Source organism: Astatotilapia calliptera, chromosome 17, assembly GCF_964374335.1.
Source record: "Astatotilapia calliptera chromosome 17, fAstCal68.1, whole genome shotgun sequence".
NCBI classification, from domain to species: domain Eukaryota; kingdom Metazoa; phylum Chordata; class Actinopteri; order Cichliformes; family Cichlidae; genus Astatotilapia; species Astatotilapia calliptera.
In genome coordinates, this window is record NC_137438.1 from 19,047,914 (window position 1) to 19,068,674 (window position 20,761).

The 20,761-nt window shown below is 41.7% G+C and overlaps 2 protein-coding genes across 9 annotated transcripts in view; one reads left to right on the plus strand and one right to left on the minus strand.

The window, feature by feature from the left end:
* LOC113008636 (peroxisomal succinyl-coenzyme A thioesterase-like) overlaps positions 1–18,690 on the plus strand; it is a 24,261-nt gene extending 5,571 nt beyond the window's left edge. For 2 of the 8 annotated variants that reach the window (XM_026146191.2, XM_026146190.2), the window contains exons 2-10: positions 723–928; positions 4,034–4,133; positions 4,592–4,776; positions 5,518–5,678; positions 6,368–6,496; positions 10,706–10,954; positions 11,065–11,145; positions 11,773–11,914; positions 13,664–18,690. In XM_026146191.2, the coding sequence (XP_026001976.1) occupies positions 736–928; positions 4,034–4,133; positions 4,592–4,776; positions 5,518–5,678; positions 6,368–6,496; positions 10,706–10,954; positions 11,065–11,145; positions 11,773–11,914; positions 13,664–13,788 (1,365 nt within the window). In that variant the 5' untranslated portion in view covers positions 723–735 and the 3' untranslated portion in view covers positions 13,789–18,690. Of the gene's footprint in view, positions 1–25; positions 200–722; positions 929–4,033; positions 4,134–4,591; positions 4,777–5,517; positions 5,679–6,367; positions 6,497–10,705; positions 10,955–11,064; positions 11,146–11,772; positions 11,915–13,663 lie in introns of those variants that run through there. The other 6 variants (XM_026146192.2, XM_026146193.2, XM_080292042.1 and 3 more) reach the window with 6 other exon arrangements.
* Positions 16,198–20,761, minus strand: part of c17h12orf56 (chromosome 17 C12orf56 homolog) — a 12,374-nt gene continuing 7,810 nt past the window's right edge. Inside the window, exons 9-14 of the mRNA XM_080292036.1 lie at positions 20,118–20,207; positions 19,069–19,156; positions 18,922–18,996; positions 17,992–18,069; positions 17,728–17,909; positions 16,198–17,604 (exon numbers count right to left, since the gene is read on the minus strand). Coding sequence (XP_080148162.1) covers positions 17,493–17,604; positions 17,728–17,909; positions 17,992–18,069; positions 18,922–18,996; positions 19,069–19,156; positions 20,118–20,207 — 625 coding nt within the window. The 3' untranslated portion in view covers positions 16,198–17,492. The remainder of the gene's footprint in view (positions 17,605–17,727; positions 17,910–17,991; positions 18,070–18,921; positions 18,997–19,068; positions 19,157–20,117; positions 20,208–20,761) is intronic.

Here is a 20,761-nt window from a genome sequence, read left to right on the forward strand (position 1 = left end):
ATGTCTGTTTATTAAAGGGGGTAACTGCATCAGCGGCAGAGCCAGGCTGCTGACCTTGAGTACCAGCTGCAGCTGAAGTTTGGACATTTTTATTTTTGCCTGCCAGGAACTGAGATAATACGAATGAGAGGTTTATCAGAGGGATTATGTGGAGTGTGACCAGGCCACTGCTACAGGAGTGTACACTCGCCTGCTACAGGTAGCTCAATTTGACGTGGTAGACCGCCTCCTGAGCCAGATATTTCTTTCAGCTGCATCCTCACATGGCACTAACCATTATAGATTCATAATCATTTTCCTGGACAGACGCAGGGGTTGTCCTTTCTTCTTTTGAGATACAGTTACTACATACACAAATACTTAAATACATGTATAAATGACAGCAAAGGTTGCTAATGTGTGCCATATGATTTATAAACGAAAGCTAAAATAATCCAAAACAACAAGGTGTAATGGCTCGATACATGCCTTATTATCCATGTTAAGAAATCCCAGAAAGTTAACTTTGTTCATAACACACACACACACACACACACGCCTTTATTGTGAGTTGATGCAAAACAACTAGAAATAAAATTAACATCTGATTAAAAACCAAATAAAACGGCTTTTTTGTCTGTGTGTTTGCATCTAAATCTGTGCTTTTAATTCAGCTTAGACCTGAACGTCACTGACGGACCGACCTGTCACTGTTACTCACCTGTCACGGTTTCTCTCCACAGACTGCTCTCAGCCATGACACAGGCGGTTCCTCCGATCCTCTCCATCACCCCGAGTCGGGCTTTGGTTGATGAGAAATTTCAAGTGTTGGTGGAGAATCTTCCTCCAGGATGTCCGGTAACCCTCCACTCCCTCCACCACTCTGAGGACAAGGACGACTGGGAGGCATATGGTCACTACGTCAGCGACCACAGAGGCGTCGTATCAGGTGGGTCACCACTGACTTAGGATGCTGTCTCAGAGCTGGTCTTTGGAGGGTGAACAAGCTAAAAATATTTGTGTTGGACAGTTTTTATTGGAATGTGAACTCGACTCCCTTAGTGAGCAACTTCCTGTCCTGCTCATCATGCTTAACCCTTGTGTGGTGTTCGTATTTTTGTTACTCAGCCAGTGTTCATGGGTCTGGTGGACCCGCTAGAGTTTTGGCTTTCCAAATTAACACTATCAAACAATTTTATGTTAAATTACTCAACAGATGTTTACTTCATCCCAATTACAAGACATATGAACAGCAAACATGGTTAATTTTTTCCCTTTACCTTTGTTAGATCACATTTATGAATTAATGTGCTTCTCGTTTTTCTTTTATATAAAATGTTATAAATAAATCAGTTATAATCAAGTGGAGTGAGTGGAAAGACACAACACATTTACACGTGTAAAAATAATTAATTGTTTAATTTTTCTTTTGAAAAAAACTGAACACGGGTCTCACAGACCCGAACACCATACAAGGGTTAAAGAGATTCTCACTCTTTTTACCTCAGTAAGCTTTAAAACGCTTACCTGATGTTTTAGTTTGGGGTTTTGGCAGTTTGTGTTTCTTGGTTGATGCTGATGACTTCACTAAAACTGCTTTATTAGATTTTCTTTAATACAAAAAAGGCACTGTTGAATTTGGAGTGTGCTTTCTGAATTTATGTGTAACTCATTGTCTGTTTACATTAATGATCAATCCGGAGATAGGTGACTTAGATTCTTTGAATTGTCTGCTGTTTAAAGAACATGTCACAGTTCTGTCTCATTGTGACTCAGCATTTTGAGTTCTTATGTTTTGGTTTGATTTAGCATTACGGGTTGTATTCCTACTTCTTAGGTTTTGTTATTGTTCCCTCGTGTTTAGTGCAGGTAAGGTTCAGTGTCTAGTCTGCATCTTTGTAAATTGTTTCTTGTTCTCTGTTTTATTTTGAAGGTCCATGTCTTATGGCAATGCTACTCGTTTCGCTTCTTCTGTCTCGTTAGGTCTTATTTCTCCCGGCTGTGTTCCCACCTGTTTCTCATTCCCTCATGTTCTTGTCTGTGTATTTATAGTGTGTATTGTTACCTTAATACAGTTTTACCCGGTTCGTAGATTCCTCAGGCCTCCAGAAAGAAAGTACTCAGTAGTCAATCTACAACACTTTTATTAATCCACACTCATTGATTACACTTATTGATTACACCTTCTAGAAGGGAGATGTACAGGACCCCGGAACTCCTCTGCAGATCTCAACCCCTTTGTCCGTTTCCCTCAGTTTTGTAGAAGTGACCCCATGATAAATTGCATACCCCATGGTAAGCTGCAAACTCTGTGTCTGTGTGTATGCACAAGCCTGTGAGTGCCTGTGTGTGTGCGTACCCGTATGTCTATGTGAGTGCATGTGAGTGAGTGTATGCGCGTACTTGTGTGTATGTGTGAGTGCACGTGAGTGAGTGTGCGTGTGGATGTGTGTGCGTGACAGTTAAAACACTATGTGCGTATATTTCTATGTATGTGCCTTCTTGTGGGCCATAAAAGTCCATCTCCCTCCCAAACCAAAGATATTTAGTTACAAACTTTGAGACTCCCACCCAGGCATGGCCTGAGGAATTTCCACTCAACATTAACTCCTTTTTGTCTTAATCTCACAGTTCAAGTGGGGGAGGGTCTCCTAGAAATCTACTTCTAAGTTCATGACACAATCAGGCCTTTATTACATTGAGGGCAGTGTCAGTGTCTCTACAATAATTCTAGATTCTATGTTAACACATTTCTAAACTCTAAATCAGCTAAACATTCCTACAGTATCCTCCAGTGTTCAGCGTTGTGTCATCCCTCATTGCTGTGTTACGCTCCTGGTGTTTCCTCCTGAACTTCGATCTCCCAGTATAGTTTTGTTTTGTATGCTTTTCCCCTGCCAGCAAATAGAGCTGTGGGGGGTTTTTTTTGGTTTGTTTGTTTGTTCAAGTTACCGCGTCTGTGAGTAATGCGTTTGGGTCCTTTCCTGCCTGCCTTCACACAGCACATTCACCGTGACAGAACATCAAATACAGTCTTGTTCACCCTGGAAGATTCCTTCCCTGTCTGCCTTGATTTAGATAAAAACCACTGAAAACCGAACCACATCTGGACCTTAATAATCAATAAACTAACTTGTTACATTGCTTGATTTCAATTACTCAAAATATCATGCTCATGTATCATAATTAGGGAGTACTACTAAAATACTAAGTTTATTATTATTAGTAGTAGTAGTAGTAGTAGTAGCTGTATTAATAATTGCTGAAATTATGATGCTTTCATTGCTGTGGGAATATTTAAATCCATTTATTGTACCTTCACACAACATTGATGTATGTGTGTGTCTGTGTCTCTTAAAGGTGAGTATCACCTGCTAGTCTCTTAACAAGTGTCACTGGGTGACCTTGATCAAGTCCTATTCGTGAATCCCAGGAGGTGGAAGGGCAGGACTATGGGCAGATGATCAAACTACTGACTTCGTTTACATTATATACAACACTGAAAATTAATTTACCGATGGCCACCTAATAAACAGGGTCTTTCTCAGGATATGGGGGCTATTTTTGATTTTTGGTAAAGGCCATCTTCCGGATCCTATTTCTGTGATATGGTTTGGAAGCGATTCTGAGATTTTAGTTTGTCCCATTTGATCACTGGCAGAATATAGTTAAACCCACTCACACAGCACACTCATTCTTATATCCCATATGTTGATATCCTCCTGTTACAGTGATTGTTTTCCAGGTTGTGTTGTTCTTGTCAGTCTTCTGTGTCCTTGGCACAGATATGCTGTCCTGTTTTGTTAATTTAAAAAAGGGTGGGAAAGAAATTAAGATGGTAACTGATTATTGTCAGTGTGAGCTCTGCTCACAGACTTTTTACTGTGGTATTAATCAGTAAAGTAAGTAAGTAAAACTCTAAATGAAAAACAGTAAAAGAAAACACTAGAAAGAGTTAATTATGATACAATCAGATGGACTGGTAATGTAAAAAGATATGAAATAAAAATGAAACCAAGTCAAATGGAATAAAATGGTTTTTATTTTCTTATAGTTACCGAGGATTTGAGTTTTGGAGGCACGTATACGGGAAAAGAGCCCATGGGCTTGCTGTGGAGCATGCGGCCGGTCCCAGGCAGCCGCGAAGGCCTCAGGTAAGGATTCGGTGGTCATCTTGCCGAGCTCGTGGCGTGTAAAGGAGCTTAAGTTATCACATCAATATTTATGTCGATTATACCAGTTTCGGCATGACAAGGACTGACTTGTACGCCTTTCGGGAGGTAACAACAGACATAATTAGGCTGCATAAAGCCAACGGTGAAAGTCTTTGTTTAAGAAAAATCCTGTCTCCATAAAAAAAAACAGCAGCCTGTAATGTCATAATAAGGAATTACAATACTCATCTTGGCAACACTGTACAGGGAAAAGAAAGGAGTAATAGATATTTGTTTAATTTTGTGCATTGAAGGACATATGACTAACTAACACCATGACTTGTGTGTGTGTGTGTGTGTGTGTGTGTGTGTGTGTGTGTGTGTGTGTGTGTGTGTGTGTGTGTGTGTGGACTACCCTTTGTTTATTCTGTTCAATAACTCGTATCATTACTGGTCAGGTTAAGGAAGATAAATGTGTGCACACCAATGCTGGTCAACATCTCAGTCCACAGTGGACACGAGGACTTCAGGGACCGGACCCCTCTGGCATCAGCACTCGCAGAGAGATGGTACATGGCTCCTGGTGTCAAGAGAATTGATATTAATAAGCAAGGAGTGCAGGGGACCCTGTTTATACCACCAGGTACACCGGAAATAAAACATTTACTACTTCTTTTTTTCTTCTTTTTTTTTTTTTTAAATAATCTGGATTTTGTGTGATGGATGGGTGACACTTCTGACCCCGAAATTACTACATGAGGAGTATCCTCTTTTCCTGACATCAAACTGTCATGGTCCTGGGCGTTTTGTGTTTAGTGATTATTTTCCTCTGTTCTAGTTATTCTGTATCCTCCCCCCTTGTGTCCGGTTCGGGTTCTAGATTTCCTGTTTTGTTCTGAAAGTCTGTGTCTGTTGTCATTGTGTTCAGCTTGTCTCCTCCGGTCCTCATGTGTATTGGGTTCAGCTGTTCTTCCCTCCTGTGTGTGATTACCCAATTACCGTGTGTGTGTGTGTGTGTGTGTGTGTGTGTGTGTGTGTGTATTTAGTGGGTGTCGGTCTGTGTTCATTGTCGGCTCGTCTGCGTTCTATGGTGTTCCGTTCCCGTCTCTGCGGCTCTCTGCCCCACACCCCTTTTGTATGCTCTCAGGTTTGTCATTTAGTTCTCCCAGTTTAGGTTTCTTCAGTTGTTTTCTCATGCTTCGTTGTCTCTTCTGCCACTGTCACCTGTAAATAAACCCTCACTCATATCATCAGTTGGCTGCCTGCATTTTGGGTCCTCCTTTCACTCCACAACACGACTGCTGCCCCAGCCGTGACACAAACAGAACTAAGAGTAGAAAAAACTGACTAAAATACTGTGTTTGATTCTGTTTTTTCCCCTCAGGTCCTGGACCCTTCCCTACGCTGCTAGACATGTGGGGAGGCGGTGTAGGGCTGCTGGAGTATCGCTCTGCCTTATTGGCATCTCGTGGTTACGTTTCTTTCTCGCTGGATTACCTAAGGTCTGAACACCTGTCAGCAGATGTAGAGTTTAAGTACTTCGAGGTTTGTGCGATTTACATACTAATGTGTTTTATGGGGTTTTTTGTTTTGTCTTTTTGGACAAATAATACTTTTCCTTTTTTTTTTTTTTTTTTTTTTTTTTTTTTACTTACACTTTCAGTTTTACATGATTAGTAATTAAACTCTGGGCGAAATCATTAAAAATAATAATAAAAAAAAAATCTTTCAATCTAATTTTTCTTCAATGCCGTAATATCTAACACATTTCATTTATTTCACACTTGGTTCAACAGTTTCCACAGAGTTCTTTCAGACAAACCAACCACACTTTCTCTCCGTATAGCACTGCAACTATGCCTGAAAAGGAGCAGGAAGAAGAAAATATTCTTTTTAAACCCTGCCCCCTATCTGCAATCCAATTTATATTACAAGTGGGCACCAAAAATCAAGGAACAAACTAACATTTATCTCCGGTTCTAACGCAAACCAAACAACAAATTTACAATCTGCAATATACCACTTCACATAGTAACAAGGAGAAAAGATAAGTAAATAGAATAAAATGAGGCAAAAAATAACGGATCCTTTTTCAATTAACTCCAATTTCATTCATATTCTTCATATTGAGTTATCGTTTTAGACATGTAACACTTTTTAAAACAATGTAAATTTATACATATTAAAACCTTGTTTTAATATCTCATTAATTTCCAGTATCACTCTCCTATTAGACAGCATTTAACATTATTAGGAACCATCCTCAAGTGATACCAGACAGAGTTGGAATTCTTGGTATTTCCCTGGGCTCCACGGTGGCCTTCAACTTAACAGCCTACAGCACCATTATTAAGGTAAACGTGGTGGGTAAGATTTCCTTCCTTCTTGATGCAGTGATATTGTGGATTGACAGTGATGAAACTGATTGTCAGTCTCTCGTAACAGTTTGGTGTCCTGTGGATTTGGTGGCTGTCAGGCGTGAGGGCCCTGGTGGTCTGATCGCCACTTGAAAAGTCTGGCTGTAGGTACTTAGGATGTGGCTTCTCTGTTAGGAAAGGAGCCTGAACTTCTTAACCACCAGAAAAGTCAGAAATGAGACCGTCTTTAGCATCCTGAAGAGGGTCTCGACTCTTTCACTATGGAGTTGCCCTTGGTGAGAGGCAGCATGCAGGTGTGGGTATACTATTTTCTACTCGGTTTAGTGGGTCCTGACTGCTGTTTGCACCTAATAACAATTTTTCTTAGACTGGTGGATAAGGTGCTGGAATGTGCTCCATCTTGGCACTCCATTGTCCTACTGGGTGAATTTGGCACTTATGTGGGCAGATGAGGTGTAAAGTGACGATGCTTGATGGACCTGGCCTGCCCAAACATACAGGGAGTGCAGAATTATTAGGCAAATGAGTATTTTGTCCACATCATCCTCTTCATGCATGTTGTCTTACTCCAAGCTGTATAGGCTCGAAAGCCTACTACCAATTAAGCATATTAAGTGATGTGCATCTCTGTAATGAGAAGGGGTGTGGTCTAATGACATCAACACCCTATATCAGGTGTGCATAATTATTAGGCAACGTCCTTTCCTTTGGCAAAATGGGTCAAAAGAAGGACTTGACAGGCTCTGAAAAGTCAAAAATAGTGAGATATCTTGCAGAGGGATGCAGCAGTCTCAAAATTGCAAAGCTTCTGAAGCGTGATCATCGAACAATCAAGCGTTTCGTTCAAAATAGTCAGCAGGGTCGCAAGAAGCGTGTGGAAAAACCAAGGCGCAAAATAACTGCCCATGAACTGAGAAAAGTCAAGCGTGCAGCTGCCAAGATGCCACTTGCCACCAGTTTGGCCATATTTCAGAGCTGCAACATCACTGGAGTGCCCAAAAGCACAAGGTGTGCAATACTCAGAGACATGGCCAAGGTAAGAAAGGCTGAAAGACGACCACCACTGAACAAGACACACAAGCTGAAACGTCAAGACTGGGCCAAGAAATATCTCAAGACTGGTTTTTCTAAGGTTTTATGGACTGATGAAATGAGAGTGAGTCTTGATGGGCCAGATGGATGGGCCCGTGGCTGGATTGGTAAAGGGCAGAGAGCTCCAGTCCGACTCAGACGCCAGCAAGGTGGAGGTGGAGTACTGGTTTGGGCTGGTATCATCAAAAATGAGCTTGTGGGGCCTTTTCGGGTTGAGGATGGAGTCAAGCTCAACTCCCAGTCCTACTGCCAGTTTCTGGAAGACACCTTCTTCAAGCAGTGGTCCAGGAAGAAGTCTGCATCCTTCAAGAAAAACATGATTTTCATGCAGGACAATGCTCCATCACACGTGTCCAAGTACTCCACAGCGTGGCTGGCAAGAAAGGGTATAAAAGAAGAAAAACTAATGACATGGCCACCTTGTTCACCTGATCTGAACCCCATTGAGAACCTGTGGTCCATCATCAAATGTGAGATTTACAAGGAGGGAAAACAGTACACCTCTCTGAACAGTGTCTGGGAGGCTGTGGTTGCTGCTGCACGCAATGTTGATGGTGAACAGATCAAAACACTGACAGAATCCATGGATGGCAGGCTTTTGAGTGTCCTTGCAAAGAAAGGTGGCTATATTGGTCGCTGACTTGTTTTTGAATGTCAGAAATGTATATTTGTGAATGTGGAGATGTTATATTGGTTTCACTGGTAAAAATAAATAATTGAAATGGGTATATATTTGTTTTTTGTTGAGTTGCCTAATAATTATGCACAGTAATAGTCACCTGCACACACAGATATCCCCCTAAAATAACTAAAACTAAAAACTACTTCCAAAAACATTCAGCTTTGATATTAATGAGTTTTTTGGGTTCATTGAGAACATGGTTGTTGTTCAATAATAAAATTATTCCTCAAAAATACAACTTGCCTAATAATTCTGCGCTCCCTGTATATTGAATGTGTGTTGCAAGCATGTAGCTAAGGCCCTAGTCTTCAAGATCTTGAATTTCTACCTCTGATAGAACTTAAACAACATCCAGAGGGAGGCTGGGGATACAGAGTCTGAGAGAGTCTGAGTGGACCATGTTCCATTTATTGTCACTGCCAAGATATTTGTACAGAGTTTTGCCCATAAAATCATTGGCACCAGTCATAGTGGTTTCCTCAGAACCAGATTTACACCAGAGAGGAAGGAATCCATTGAGCTGGAGAACGAGTATGTGGTGGAATTAAGGCATGACGGGACCACAGATCCGTGTTTTGAGCCATGTTTATTTTTACATTTGTCCCACCACCACAACAACCCTCTCAATCCTGCTTCTCCGTGATTTAACACCGCAGGCGTGATCTGCAGGTGCGTCCACAAGGCACCACAGACCACGCCCCACCACACACCCCATCGCTCAACTGAGGCCAGGGAGCCATCCAGCTGAACCTACCTACTTCCCCCGCCCCACCGGCCTCAACCCAACGACAGGGCAGTGTCTTTTGCTGAGGCCGCCCAAGTCTCCTGCGGTGATGGCAATGCTGGTCCGGAGGCCGGCCACACTTATAGCGGCAACGCTGGCCCGGCGGTCGGCCACCTGGCGAACTGGCATGACCGTGCAGGCACAGCCGTGAGCACCTGCTCACTGCCGGCTGGACCGGCATCAGCCCGTGTCTCGCTCTCGGCCCCAGGTCGTGCAGGTCCCCCTAACACGGGGACCTCCGTCTCCCCGCGCAGCTCCTCCATCGTCTCTGGCTGGAGCAGCTGCTCCACTGCTCCACCGCTCCGCGCAAGGTGGTGCCCAGGGGCATCTTTTCAGGTGGCGCTCGGTCTGTTCCCACAGCTCTTCCTGCTGGTGACACACCTCCACCGCCTGCTCCCGCTGGATAGCCGCCGTGCCAGCGATCATATGGGACAGCTCCTCCCTTCCCTGGCTCTGTTGTGGGCCTGTCATGCCGCATCCTGGGTTTCGGCACCAGTGTGGTGGGGTTAAGGCACGACAGGACCACAGATCCGTGTTTTGAGCCATCTTTATTTTTACATCCATCCGCATGGACCACAGACCACGCACCACCACAGAGTGCTATCGAGCTTGGATATCTTCCAGAACTCTTGCTGCAGCTGACAAGTGCTGGCAGGCCAAGCAGAGTGCAGCCCTAGAAGCCATGGAGGAAAACTTTCAACTGGTCTTGAAGCAGTTCCAGAAAACCATCAGGTGTCTCAAGTAGGGGAAGCAATGCTGTACTCACACTGTGTACAGTATGCATGAGACCCAGTCCGGGAGTCGAAGGAGTATTTCAACAGTCATCTCAATCACACCTACTCGCCTTCTTTAGAGAAAACAGAGGCGGATAATGAGGGGGACGACTCGCTCACAGCTCGTGGAGAGGTCAACCTGGGGTGGACCAGCTCTTTATCCTCTTAAAGACATTTGAGGGTCTGTGGGAGTTTGCGCAACCAGTCTGCATGTTTCGTAGACTTAGAGAGGATATGCCCTGGGATGTCCTGAGGAGGTTGGGATCTCTGTCTGATTGTTGCAGGCTGTTCAGTCCTTGCCCAACTGTAATGAGAGCTTGGTGTTTTTTTTTTTCCAACAATAAGTTGGACTCACTCAGAGTTTGACCTGAAGTCAGTCAGGTCTGCCTTTTATCACAAATTCTGGTCTCAATTTATGGGACAGAAATTCTAGGTGGAACCAAGTGGCAGGCATACTCCCTTTTAGTGGTGTCAGGATCACATCTGGTTTTTGCAGGTGACGTGGTTCTTCTGGCTTCATCACCTGATGACCTCCAGCTTGCACTGGGACCGTTCACAGCTGTGTTCCCAGTTGGAAAAGAGTGGAAAGGTTTTTGGTTGAAGTGCAGCTTAGTATTTTCCATTAATGTGTCTATATGGGTTCTGCCAACTTTGTGCAATTGAGAAAAAAAGATGTACATTTACATTTTTCAGTATGACAAAAATAAGCACATAAAAGAGACCTTCAATGCAGATGGTCAAAATGGCAATTCCAGGAGGTTTAAACATTCCATGTTTTGTTGAAAACTAAGTTGGAAGCTGGTCTTTGGGTCTTTTAATTCAATGTGCAACATCAAATGTTTTGATTTATCATTGTGTTCCAGCCTCGCTGCATTGTTTGCATCAGCAGCAATCACTATCACCCACCTGGGACCACCCTGAAGGCCGGGTTTAAAATACTAAGCAAGTACGTACTGTTGACTGTTTGTCATGAAAATTTAATGATAATACAAATTATTGTTACTAATATGTATCATAGGCATTTTCACAAGGCACATTTCGATGAGAACAACTATATGAGCTGGAGAAGTTTTGGTCTGGATCTTATCGCTGACCCCTCAAACAACGTGGAAGTGAGTGCTGTATTATACTGCATTATACTACCAGTAGACCTAATGACCTCTCCAAACCTGAGTTGGACCTCTTAGTTCCTGTGGGATTTTTAAATCTGCTTTGTTGACAGGTGGGGAGAATTAACTGCCCGATGCTGCTGGTTAATGGCTGTGACGATCAGAACTGGCCTACAGTGGAGACAGCGGAGGAGGTTAGTGATGCTCTAAGACACGGGTCTCAAACCCGTGGCCTGGTGTCCACTTATGGCCCACGTCATCCCTGCTTGCAGGCCGTATATTGACATGAAGAAATATAATGCAATTTGGCCTTTGAAGTTACTTTTTTTTTTTGTTAGGGAGAATTTGTTTTTTGTTGAAAGCAATATTAAAAAAGGTTCTTTAAAAAGCAAAACATTATTTAATATAAAGGCAATATGAGCAGAGAGCCCAAACATGTTGAGGGACTGGCTGTGTTAGTTCAGTGAGAGAGTTATTTGTAAAGAAAACTATTTTCACTAGTAGTCCAAAACTAATGCGTACACTTATTTCCGCATTTTTATTTTGTTAAATACAAACAAAATTATAGCAGAATTTGTGCGTGGTTTCTTGTTTTTGTTTTTTTTTTTTTAAGTTTGTTTTCTACTTGAACACCAAAGTGGCCCTCCAATGAGATGACAGTGCCAGCAATGGACCACAGCTCATTTAAGTTTGAGACCCCTGTTCTAAGAGCATTGGTTTAAAAGATGTATTCACACTCCAAAAACAATAAAAATTTCAGAATATGAACTTTGTTAAATGATGATGTCAGCATAAAATTAAAGTTGACCTCTGACCCACAGGTGGCCAGGTTGTTGCGTGAAGGTGGAAAGGAACACCTGCTGAGCAGATTAGCGTATCCGGGTGCTGGACACCTGATTGAGCCGCCATTCTCTCCTCATTTTAGAGCTACGAAGTTTATCATACTAAACAGTAAAAAGAAGGGTCAGTTTCTTTCTCTCTCTCACATACTCACACACACTTCAACCTGACTTCCAGGAAGAATTTCTGGTTGTAACCACTATACAGGGAGTGCAGAATTATTAGGCAAGTTGTATTTTTGAGGAATAATTTTATTATTGAACAACAACCATGTTCTCAATGAACCCAAAAAACTCATTAATATCAAAGCTGAATGTTTTTGGAAGTAGTTTTTAGTTTTAGCTATTTTAGGGGGATATCTGTGTGTGCAGGTGACTATTACTGTGCATAATTATTAGGCAACTTAACAAAAAACAAATATATACCCATTTCAATTATTTATTTTTACCAGTGAAACCAATATAACATCTCCACATTCACAAATATACATTTCTGACATTCAAAAACAAGTCAGTGACCAATATAGCCACCTTTCTTTGCAAGGACACTCAAAAGCCTGCCATCCATGGATTCTGTCAGTGTTTTGATCTGTTCACCATCAACATTGCGTGCAGCAGCAACCACAGCCTCCCAGACACTGTTCAGAGAGGTGTACTGTTTTCCCTCCTTGTAAATCTCACATTTGATGATGGACCACAGGTTCTCAATGGGGTTCAGATCAGGTGAACAAGGTGGCCATGTCATTAGTTTTTCTTCTTTTATACCCTTTCTTGCCAGCCACGCTGTGGAGTACTTGGACACGTGTGATGGAGCATTGTCCTGCATGAAAATCATGTTTTTCTTGAAGGATGCAGACTTCTTCCTGTACCACTGCTTGAAGAAGGTGTCTTCCAGAAACTGGCAGTAGGACTGGGAGTTGAGCTTGACTCCATCCTCAACCCGAAAAGGCCCCACAAGCTCATCTTTGATGATACCAGCCCAAACCAGTACTCCACCTCCACCTTGCTGGCGTCTGAGTCGGACTGGAGCTCTCTGCCCTTTACCAATCCAGCCACGGGCCCATCCATCTGGCCCATCAAGACTCACTCTCATTTCATCAGTCCATAAAATCTTAGAAAAACCAGTCTTGAGATATTTCTTGGCCCAGTCTTGACGTTTCAGCTTGTGTGTCTTGTTCAGTGGTGGTCGTCTTTCAGCCTTTCTTACCTTGGCCATGTCTCTGAGTATTGCACACCTTGTGCTTTTGGGCACTCCAGTGATGTTGCAGCTCTGAAATATGGCCAAACTGGTGGCAAGTGGCATCTTGGCAGCTGCACGCTTGACTTTTCTCAGTTCATGGGCAGTTATTTTGCGCCTTGGTTTTTCCACACGCTTCTTGCGACCCTGCTGACTATTTTGAATGAAACGCTTGATTGTTCAATGATCACGCTTCAGAAGCTTTGCAGTTTTGAGACTGCTGCATCCCTCTGCAAGATATCTCACTATTTTTGACTTTTCAGAGCCTGTCAAGTCCTTCTTTTGACCCATTTTGCCAAAGGAAAGGACGTTGCCTAATAATTATGCACACCTGATATAGGGTGTTGATGTCATTAGACCACACCCCTTCTCATTACAGAGATGCACATCACCTAATATGCTTAATTGGTAGTAGGCTTTCGAGCCTATACAGCTTGGAGTAAGACAACATGCATGAAGAGGATGATGTGGACAAAATACTCATTTGCCTAATAGTTCTGCACTCCCTGTATTAGGTACACCTGAAAATCAAGGGTTTGAATTTTGAGGTCCCTTAAAAATATGTTTACACACCAGGTTGCTAAAATCTTCTGCTTTGTGCTTTATTAGTTAGCTCTGTAACTGTGTGTTTTTCAGTGATATTACTGTGGGGAGGACACACTAAAGCTCATTCAGATGCTCAGGAAGACTCCTGGAGGAAGATCTTGAGTTTTCTGCAGCTTCACTTGTACCATAGCCCGAGTGTTAAAGCAAAACTGTGAGAGTCACATGATGTCGAATCACTGGTGTGATATACTGACCATGGTTTCATTCTGCAACTGCTTTACTTAGATGAGTCAGGCTATGTCCACACGTACGCAGGTATTTGTTAACACTAGGATTCTGTGTCAAAAAAGCTCAAAGTGTGTTGTTGTTTAAATGCAGGCATGAAGCCATAATAATTTTATAACCATATTTCTTATTATGAACCTTGCTTGATTATGTAAGCTCATAGTGAGTACGTGTTTTCCCCCCATATCATTAGTCTAAACTGTTGCTTTAAGACCCTAAAAACACCTTTCATCCATACACAGTACTTTCAATGCTAAGAAATATTATTATATACACTACATACATACTTTCACTGATATTTTCAGTAATTTTATTCTATTTAAGACAGTGTATTATTGTCTTAATGTAATTGTTTGACTAATTAACCTCAGTTGAAGCCATGGTTGCCCGCCAGACAACGAGAAAACAAGTAGCTATTGTACGTAATAGGCAGTTAAATAAAGAAAACAACAAAATACATAAAGCCGTGAGAGAAAGAACTCTTAAAGATACCTGGAAAAGAAGAGAAGATAAACAGAGACCATAGAGTCCAGCTAGCTTAAACACCAATGCTAGCAACTCAAGCCAACCAGACACATAAAAAGAAAAGTGTCAGTATGGCTCAAAGTCATGTGACACGAAAGCGGTTTGCAATACTTGATTCACCGCGATATGGATCTCTCAGCAAAGTGCAAGGATCTCCAAAACAGATTGAGATGTATGGATCTCAAAAGGAAGTGAAGGAAAGGATACGGTCAGGTTTGTGAAACAGCTACTTCAAGAATGATAGTGACGTTCCTCAATGCAGCAATAAAAGATAAGATTATAGAGCAAGCATGGAGCCAGAGACAGGTCTTCTTCCAAGATAAACGGATCTTCTTCAATCAAGACTACACTCCCAATGTAGAAAAGAGCTAAGGTTCACGAAATCATAAAACAACTAAAATAAAAAGAAAGTGCAGGCGAAATGTCTGTACCTGGCAGAAGTGAAAATTAAATTGGATACCACAGAGAAGACCTTTGCAACACTAACAGAGGCTGCTGAAGGAGCTCGAAGTCAAAATGCACTGCAGAGAAAGAGGGGCACGGAGCTGTCAACACATTGTTAGATAGTTAAATATGTTTATTGTTTAAATAAGGGAAGCATATATTATTGTACAGAGATTATGACTTATTTACATTTTGTAAATTATAATGTAAGCAGAATCATTAACCCAATCAAGAGAAAAGATTTTTAAATGTGTATGCCCAAAATGAAGACTGCACTTTTTAAAAGGGATTGCACCTTTTGTGGCAGATAAAGGAGGAGGAATTATACTCAGGGGAGGAAATTTTAATTTGTACTCTGAAGACTAAACTAGACATATTACTGGTAATAATAAAACCTCAGTCCAAAATGACCTACTAGGCATGATGACTGAACTGGAACTGGTGGATGTCTGGTGTCATTTTCATCCTAACAACAGAAATTTTACATTCGTGTCCCAAATACATGGAAGATACACAAGGATAGTGAAGATATGCGTACCTATTTTAGAGTTTAGAAATGTGTTAGAATGTAGAATTATTGTAGAGACACTGACACTGCCCTCGATGTAATAAAGGCCTGAGTGTGTCATAAACTTAGGAGTAGATTTCTAGGAGACCCTCCCCCAGTTTGAACTGTGAAAGTGAGATAAGGAGAGGTTAATGTTGAGTGGAAATTCCTCAGGGCATGACTGGGTGGGAGTCTCAAAGTTTGTAACTAAATAACTTTGATTTGGAAGGGAGATGGACTTTTATGACCCTCAGGAAGGCACGTACATAGAGATATACGCACATACACTGTCCACTTCCTGCTGTGACAAAACAAATTTCCCACGTGTGGGACTAATAAAGCTTATCTTATCTTATCTTATCTTATCTTATAGTGTTTTAACTGTTACGCACACACATCCACACGCACACTCACGTGCACTCACACATACACACAGGTACGCACATACACTCACTCACGGGCACTCACATAGACATACGGGTACGCGCACACACAGGCACTCACGTGCTCGTGCACACAGACAAAGAGTTTGCAGCACACCGTGGGGGTGTTATGATGGGGTCACTTCTATAAAGCTGGCAGTAAATAACAAAGGAGTAAAGATTTTGCAGAGGGACACCGGCCTGGCAAGTCTTCCCTTCTAGAAGAATGCATGCTTAAATGAAGATGAATAAAGGTTTTGTGAAATAACTACTGAGTCCAGTGCATCTCTGGATGCTCGAAGAATGAAAAAGAACCTGGGTAAAACTGATTTCCCAACAATAGACTTTTCATGTCAAAAATCTACATGTATAGGATAAAACAGATGACAATTGAATCAATCATTGTTTCTGACCATAGCCCAGTTGTTATGAAAATGAATATAAGATCAAATGACAATTTAAAGACAAAGTAAAAAGACTAGAGAGAGAACATCAACAATATACATTTAAAAAGCTAAAAGAAGCTAGACAACAATTAGATGAGCTACTACCATACAAGGCAGAAGAGGGTCTCAGATATTAATAAAAACTGTTATTGGCCTTTCAGCTCAGAAAAGCACAGTTCCTAAGATCAGAAATCAAGAAATGAAACTCAAACTAAAGAAATATTCAATACTTATGTAAAATATTACAGACAGTTGTAAAGGAGGAAGCACAAAAACCTCGGAAACAAAAAAAATTGAGTTCCTTAAACCCCTTAAATTGGCTAAAATATCAATGATGGAATAAACTAAATTAGTAGTACCTATCACAGAAGCTGAAATAAAATAAAAGAGTCAATGCTAAATTTAAAAACAATAAATAACCCCCCATATTATGCAAAGTATATAACTCTACACTAAACTCAAGAGACGCCAAAATCATGGCTGGATGCAATTATTACAGTCATGCATATGGAAGGAAAAGATCCTATGCATATCATACCGTTCATGGTAACACCGGTATAATGTTGGGCAACGATAAGAAAATGAAATATCGCGATAGAATATGGGTAAACGCGCATGCGCAGTGCCTTTGTTTTCATACGCACATGGCGGGAAAAGCATGGCGGCAACGGAAAATGAGGAGGGCGAAAGCGGATTGTTGAATGAAACGGATGAACCAGAATTGGTTTGTAAAAATGCTGCAACTTCAGTGGTGTGGAACTGGTTTAGCTTTCGTCTGTCAGATGCACAACAAAGCACTATTTTTGGTAGAGCATGCTAGCGGGCCGTCGTTATTACCGTGTTTTTTGGAAAATACGGCACACTTAAAATCTGAAAATCGACAGTGTCCCTTATAATCCTGTGCGCCTTATTTATTAATTCTGGTTGTATTTACTGACCTCGAAACAATTTTATGTGGTACATGGCGCTCGAAAATCTGTCTAATGTTTCAGTCCGACTTTGCTAAGCTACGAAGCCGCACCACTTGATGGACTGTCAGAGAACCGCTTCAGGTTATTAGGAGTGCACATCATTTGAACAGTCTTTACAGGCCAAGCATATATCTCCATCTCTCTGTCTAACAGTAAGATGTCTGTGATATATAATAATCCAGAAACTTTAAGCCGAGCATCCCGAGGACTCCAAATCCTGCTTCCTTCCCTGAGGATGCCTTTGTGTAAAGTGAAGGCTAGGAGCACGCTGGTGTTCAGTCACCTGAGCAGCATAAGAGTTCGAATGTGCTCGACAAGTCTCAGAGTGGGTCGGCTGATAGGATAGTGAGGTGGCAGCTTCACTTCAGAGCCCGACGGCATCACAGAGTATCTGCAGGACCAAAACAGATCTGAGCTGTCAGACTTTGGAGCATTTACACATTTCTTCTTTATAATAAGAAGTTAACGTGAGCACGTATGTACTTAGTGACTGTTGTGGCTGTCTTGAGCATACCTGAACTCCTCTCTGAAATGCGAGCGCAGGTGCTGAGCCAGCTGGCTGTTGTACTGCAGACAGGCCAGCAGGAGGTTGAGGCGCTGGAACAGCAGGACGGACTGAACGGGACTGGGGACCGACACTTGCAGGCCCGTCAGAACCAACACCACCTGCTGGACCTGGTAACCAATGAAGGAGAGCTGCGGGGACGGAGAGGGTCAGCGTTTGAGTAATTCTTATCATTCTGACAGAAATCACAGTTAAATCTGATGAGACCTTTACCAGGTGGGGATGAGGCTGCAGGACTCTGAGGATCCAACCGACAGACAGGAAGTTTTCAGCAGAGACACACCTGCTGGTCTGAAACACGAAGAGTTGAACAAAAACTGTGTTTGTTTCTTGTTATGTGGATATTCAGAGCTTTCTTAGACCATATCATAGCAAATAACAAATGTTTTAAAGCTATGCAATCTGTATATAGCAGTTGAACTTTTTAGATAAGTCTACTGTGTACACAAGAATAAGAATAACTTAATGTATTAAGCTAAACTGGCTGACACTTTCATATTATTCTTGTGATTTCTTATTGGCCCTGTTTATTTAATGCAGGCCAGGTGACCCTTTTCTGGTTTAAAAAGGATGGCGAGCCAACAAAGGGCAGGGAGCAGGATTCTTAACACATCATTTCCCCCGTTTATGGACAATAGCGCTTGGACATTTCTCATGGACACCCAGATAAAAATCATGGACTTTCTCTCATCAGTGTGGACCAGTGTTTTTGAATTGGTGGTGTGTTATTTATGGGGAATATTATTGAACTTTAGAAACTGTATTGCTTGATCTAAGGTACAAGACTGTTTAGTTGTCTTTGTGCACCTTAAACCGGGCACCACTGCACCAGGAGTAATTATTTAAGTTTTTCCTTTTCTTTCCTTGTTATTTTTCCTTGGTTTTGTTTAAATACATTGTACCTGCAATAGCGTTCTGTGTTGTGTGTATTTATTGATTACTGACCATCAGCTTCAGTAGCCGTTCTTTAATCTTCTGATTAATAATATTCTGCTTAATACCTGACGTGTATTAATTCATTAGTGCTTCATCAGTGTTACAGTTGTTTAGTTTTTGTAATTCCCAGGAGAGCCTGAGGTGTTGCATAAACACATTTTACTCACAGCTGAGAAGCGCCCCCGTTGTACGCTTTATCAAACTCACCACGTGGCCTACGAGCAGCAGTTCAAAGAGCAGAGAGGCGGCGGTGTCCAGATACTCAGGGAGTAAGGCCTGAAGCTGTAAGAGGCACAAGGTTTAATGCATCGAAGGCACATGAAAGACACTTGATGTGAGCAGAGAGCAGCTCACCTCTGAGTACGTCAGAAATCCTCCGCTGTGAGTTTGTGGCTGAGGGTCACATATTAAGGCAAGCAGCATTCGGGAGGCCAGAGCACCTCTGCAGGGAAACAACAGTTAATGCAGAAAAGGGAAGGTGTGCTAACATCTGGAAATGAGCTTTATAACTCTTCTCTGGGTTTCACCAGACTACAACAAAGGAAAGCAGCTCCAGCTGCAACCAAAGAAATGATAGAAAATCTCCCTGAGAATAATCACATTTATTATTTTCTCACTTTTTATTTACTATTGTTAATAGATAAACCTCACAAACACACTGGAGACACATCAGTCTATAAGCCATGAATCTGTGTACATTTCTCTCATTTTAATACAGAAAAAAAAATAAGTAAAGACTCCTCTGGAGCTCAGACTGAATTCAGTTTTTGCCATCACACTGGCATCATTATCCATCTATCGTTCAAGCCTGTATGATTCAGATTTATACCAGTTTTTACAAGAATTTTTCTTTTATAATATTTCACAAAGACACCAGTCTTCTTTTGTAACCACATCCTCTTCAAAAAGGCAGAAATCCTAAACTTCAGCAGTACGGGGAATCTCATATCTCGGCATTTTAACTTTTCCTCAGGTACTTTGGTTTCTGCACTGCCTCCAATGACTCGGACGATTTACTCCTGATATATGATTAAAAAAAACAACTGATGTTTACTCGCCACTTCTTTAGTGGATGTTATGAACTCAACCCTGAACTTCAGCCTCGTGTGATATGCCAGTGTTCTCTTCCCATTTAACTTAATGTGTCCAGTATTCATTTCATTTTGATCCTAAACCCTTCGAGTAGTTCTGTAGTCCTCTGTGTCATTGTGTATCATCACTGTGTCAGTTAGTGTATTGACTTCCTTAGATGTGGATCCCTCACTTGTAGATACATAGAAAATCTCTTTATTCCAATCTAAGCTCCTTTTAGGCCTTTACAGGAGCTGCCAACAGATATTTCAACATACCTGAAATGAGGACTGTTTAATGAAAGGAACAAACATACACTGTGTTCTGTTTACTTTTTGGCAGAGAGCAGGCTGAGTCTGGCAGCTTCGACCTCCGTCTCTCTGAACATGATGGCGAGCGTGTCAACAATCAGAGAGCTCAGTCTGAAACACAAACAGCAGAGCTTCAGTCACATGCTCATCATCATCGTCATAGCAACACATAGCAAGGAAGATATGACCTGCAGTTAGTTATTATATTGTTACTATAAATATTATCACAGTCGCAGATTTTTTCAGTGTTTTAGGTAATATTGCGGTCTTCATCCACTCACTCTGGATTTGTTCCTGAACAAACTGAATCCTGTGAATACTGCTGTTGTTGGTATAACCGCACGCAACAATAACAGGACCTGTTCTCAGTACCGATAAGTGCGAACATTAATGGGACTATAATGTAAACTTCAGCTCTTTACATGTTCTTTATTATCTACTTTATGAATGAGGAGGTGAAACTGCTTCAGGCTCGACAGGAGAAGGCAGAGAGAGGAAACCTGCCAGTGAGCAGGTTAGGTTCACAGTGTGTTATGCTGTTAATGCAAACTAAGTTTAAGTTAGCTTGTTTAAAGAAAACTCAGTTTCCCTCATCTCAGGCTTCAAAAATCTGAAGTTTTCACAAAACCCACTTTCTGGAAACAGCTGTGAAATAATGCACATCA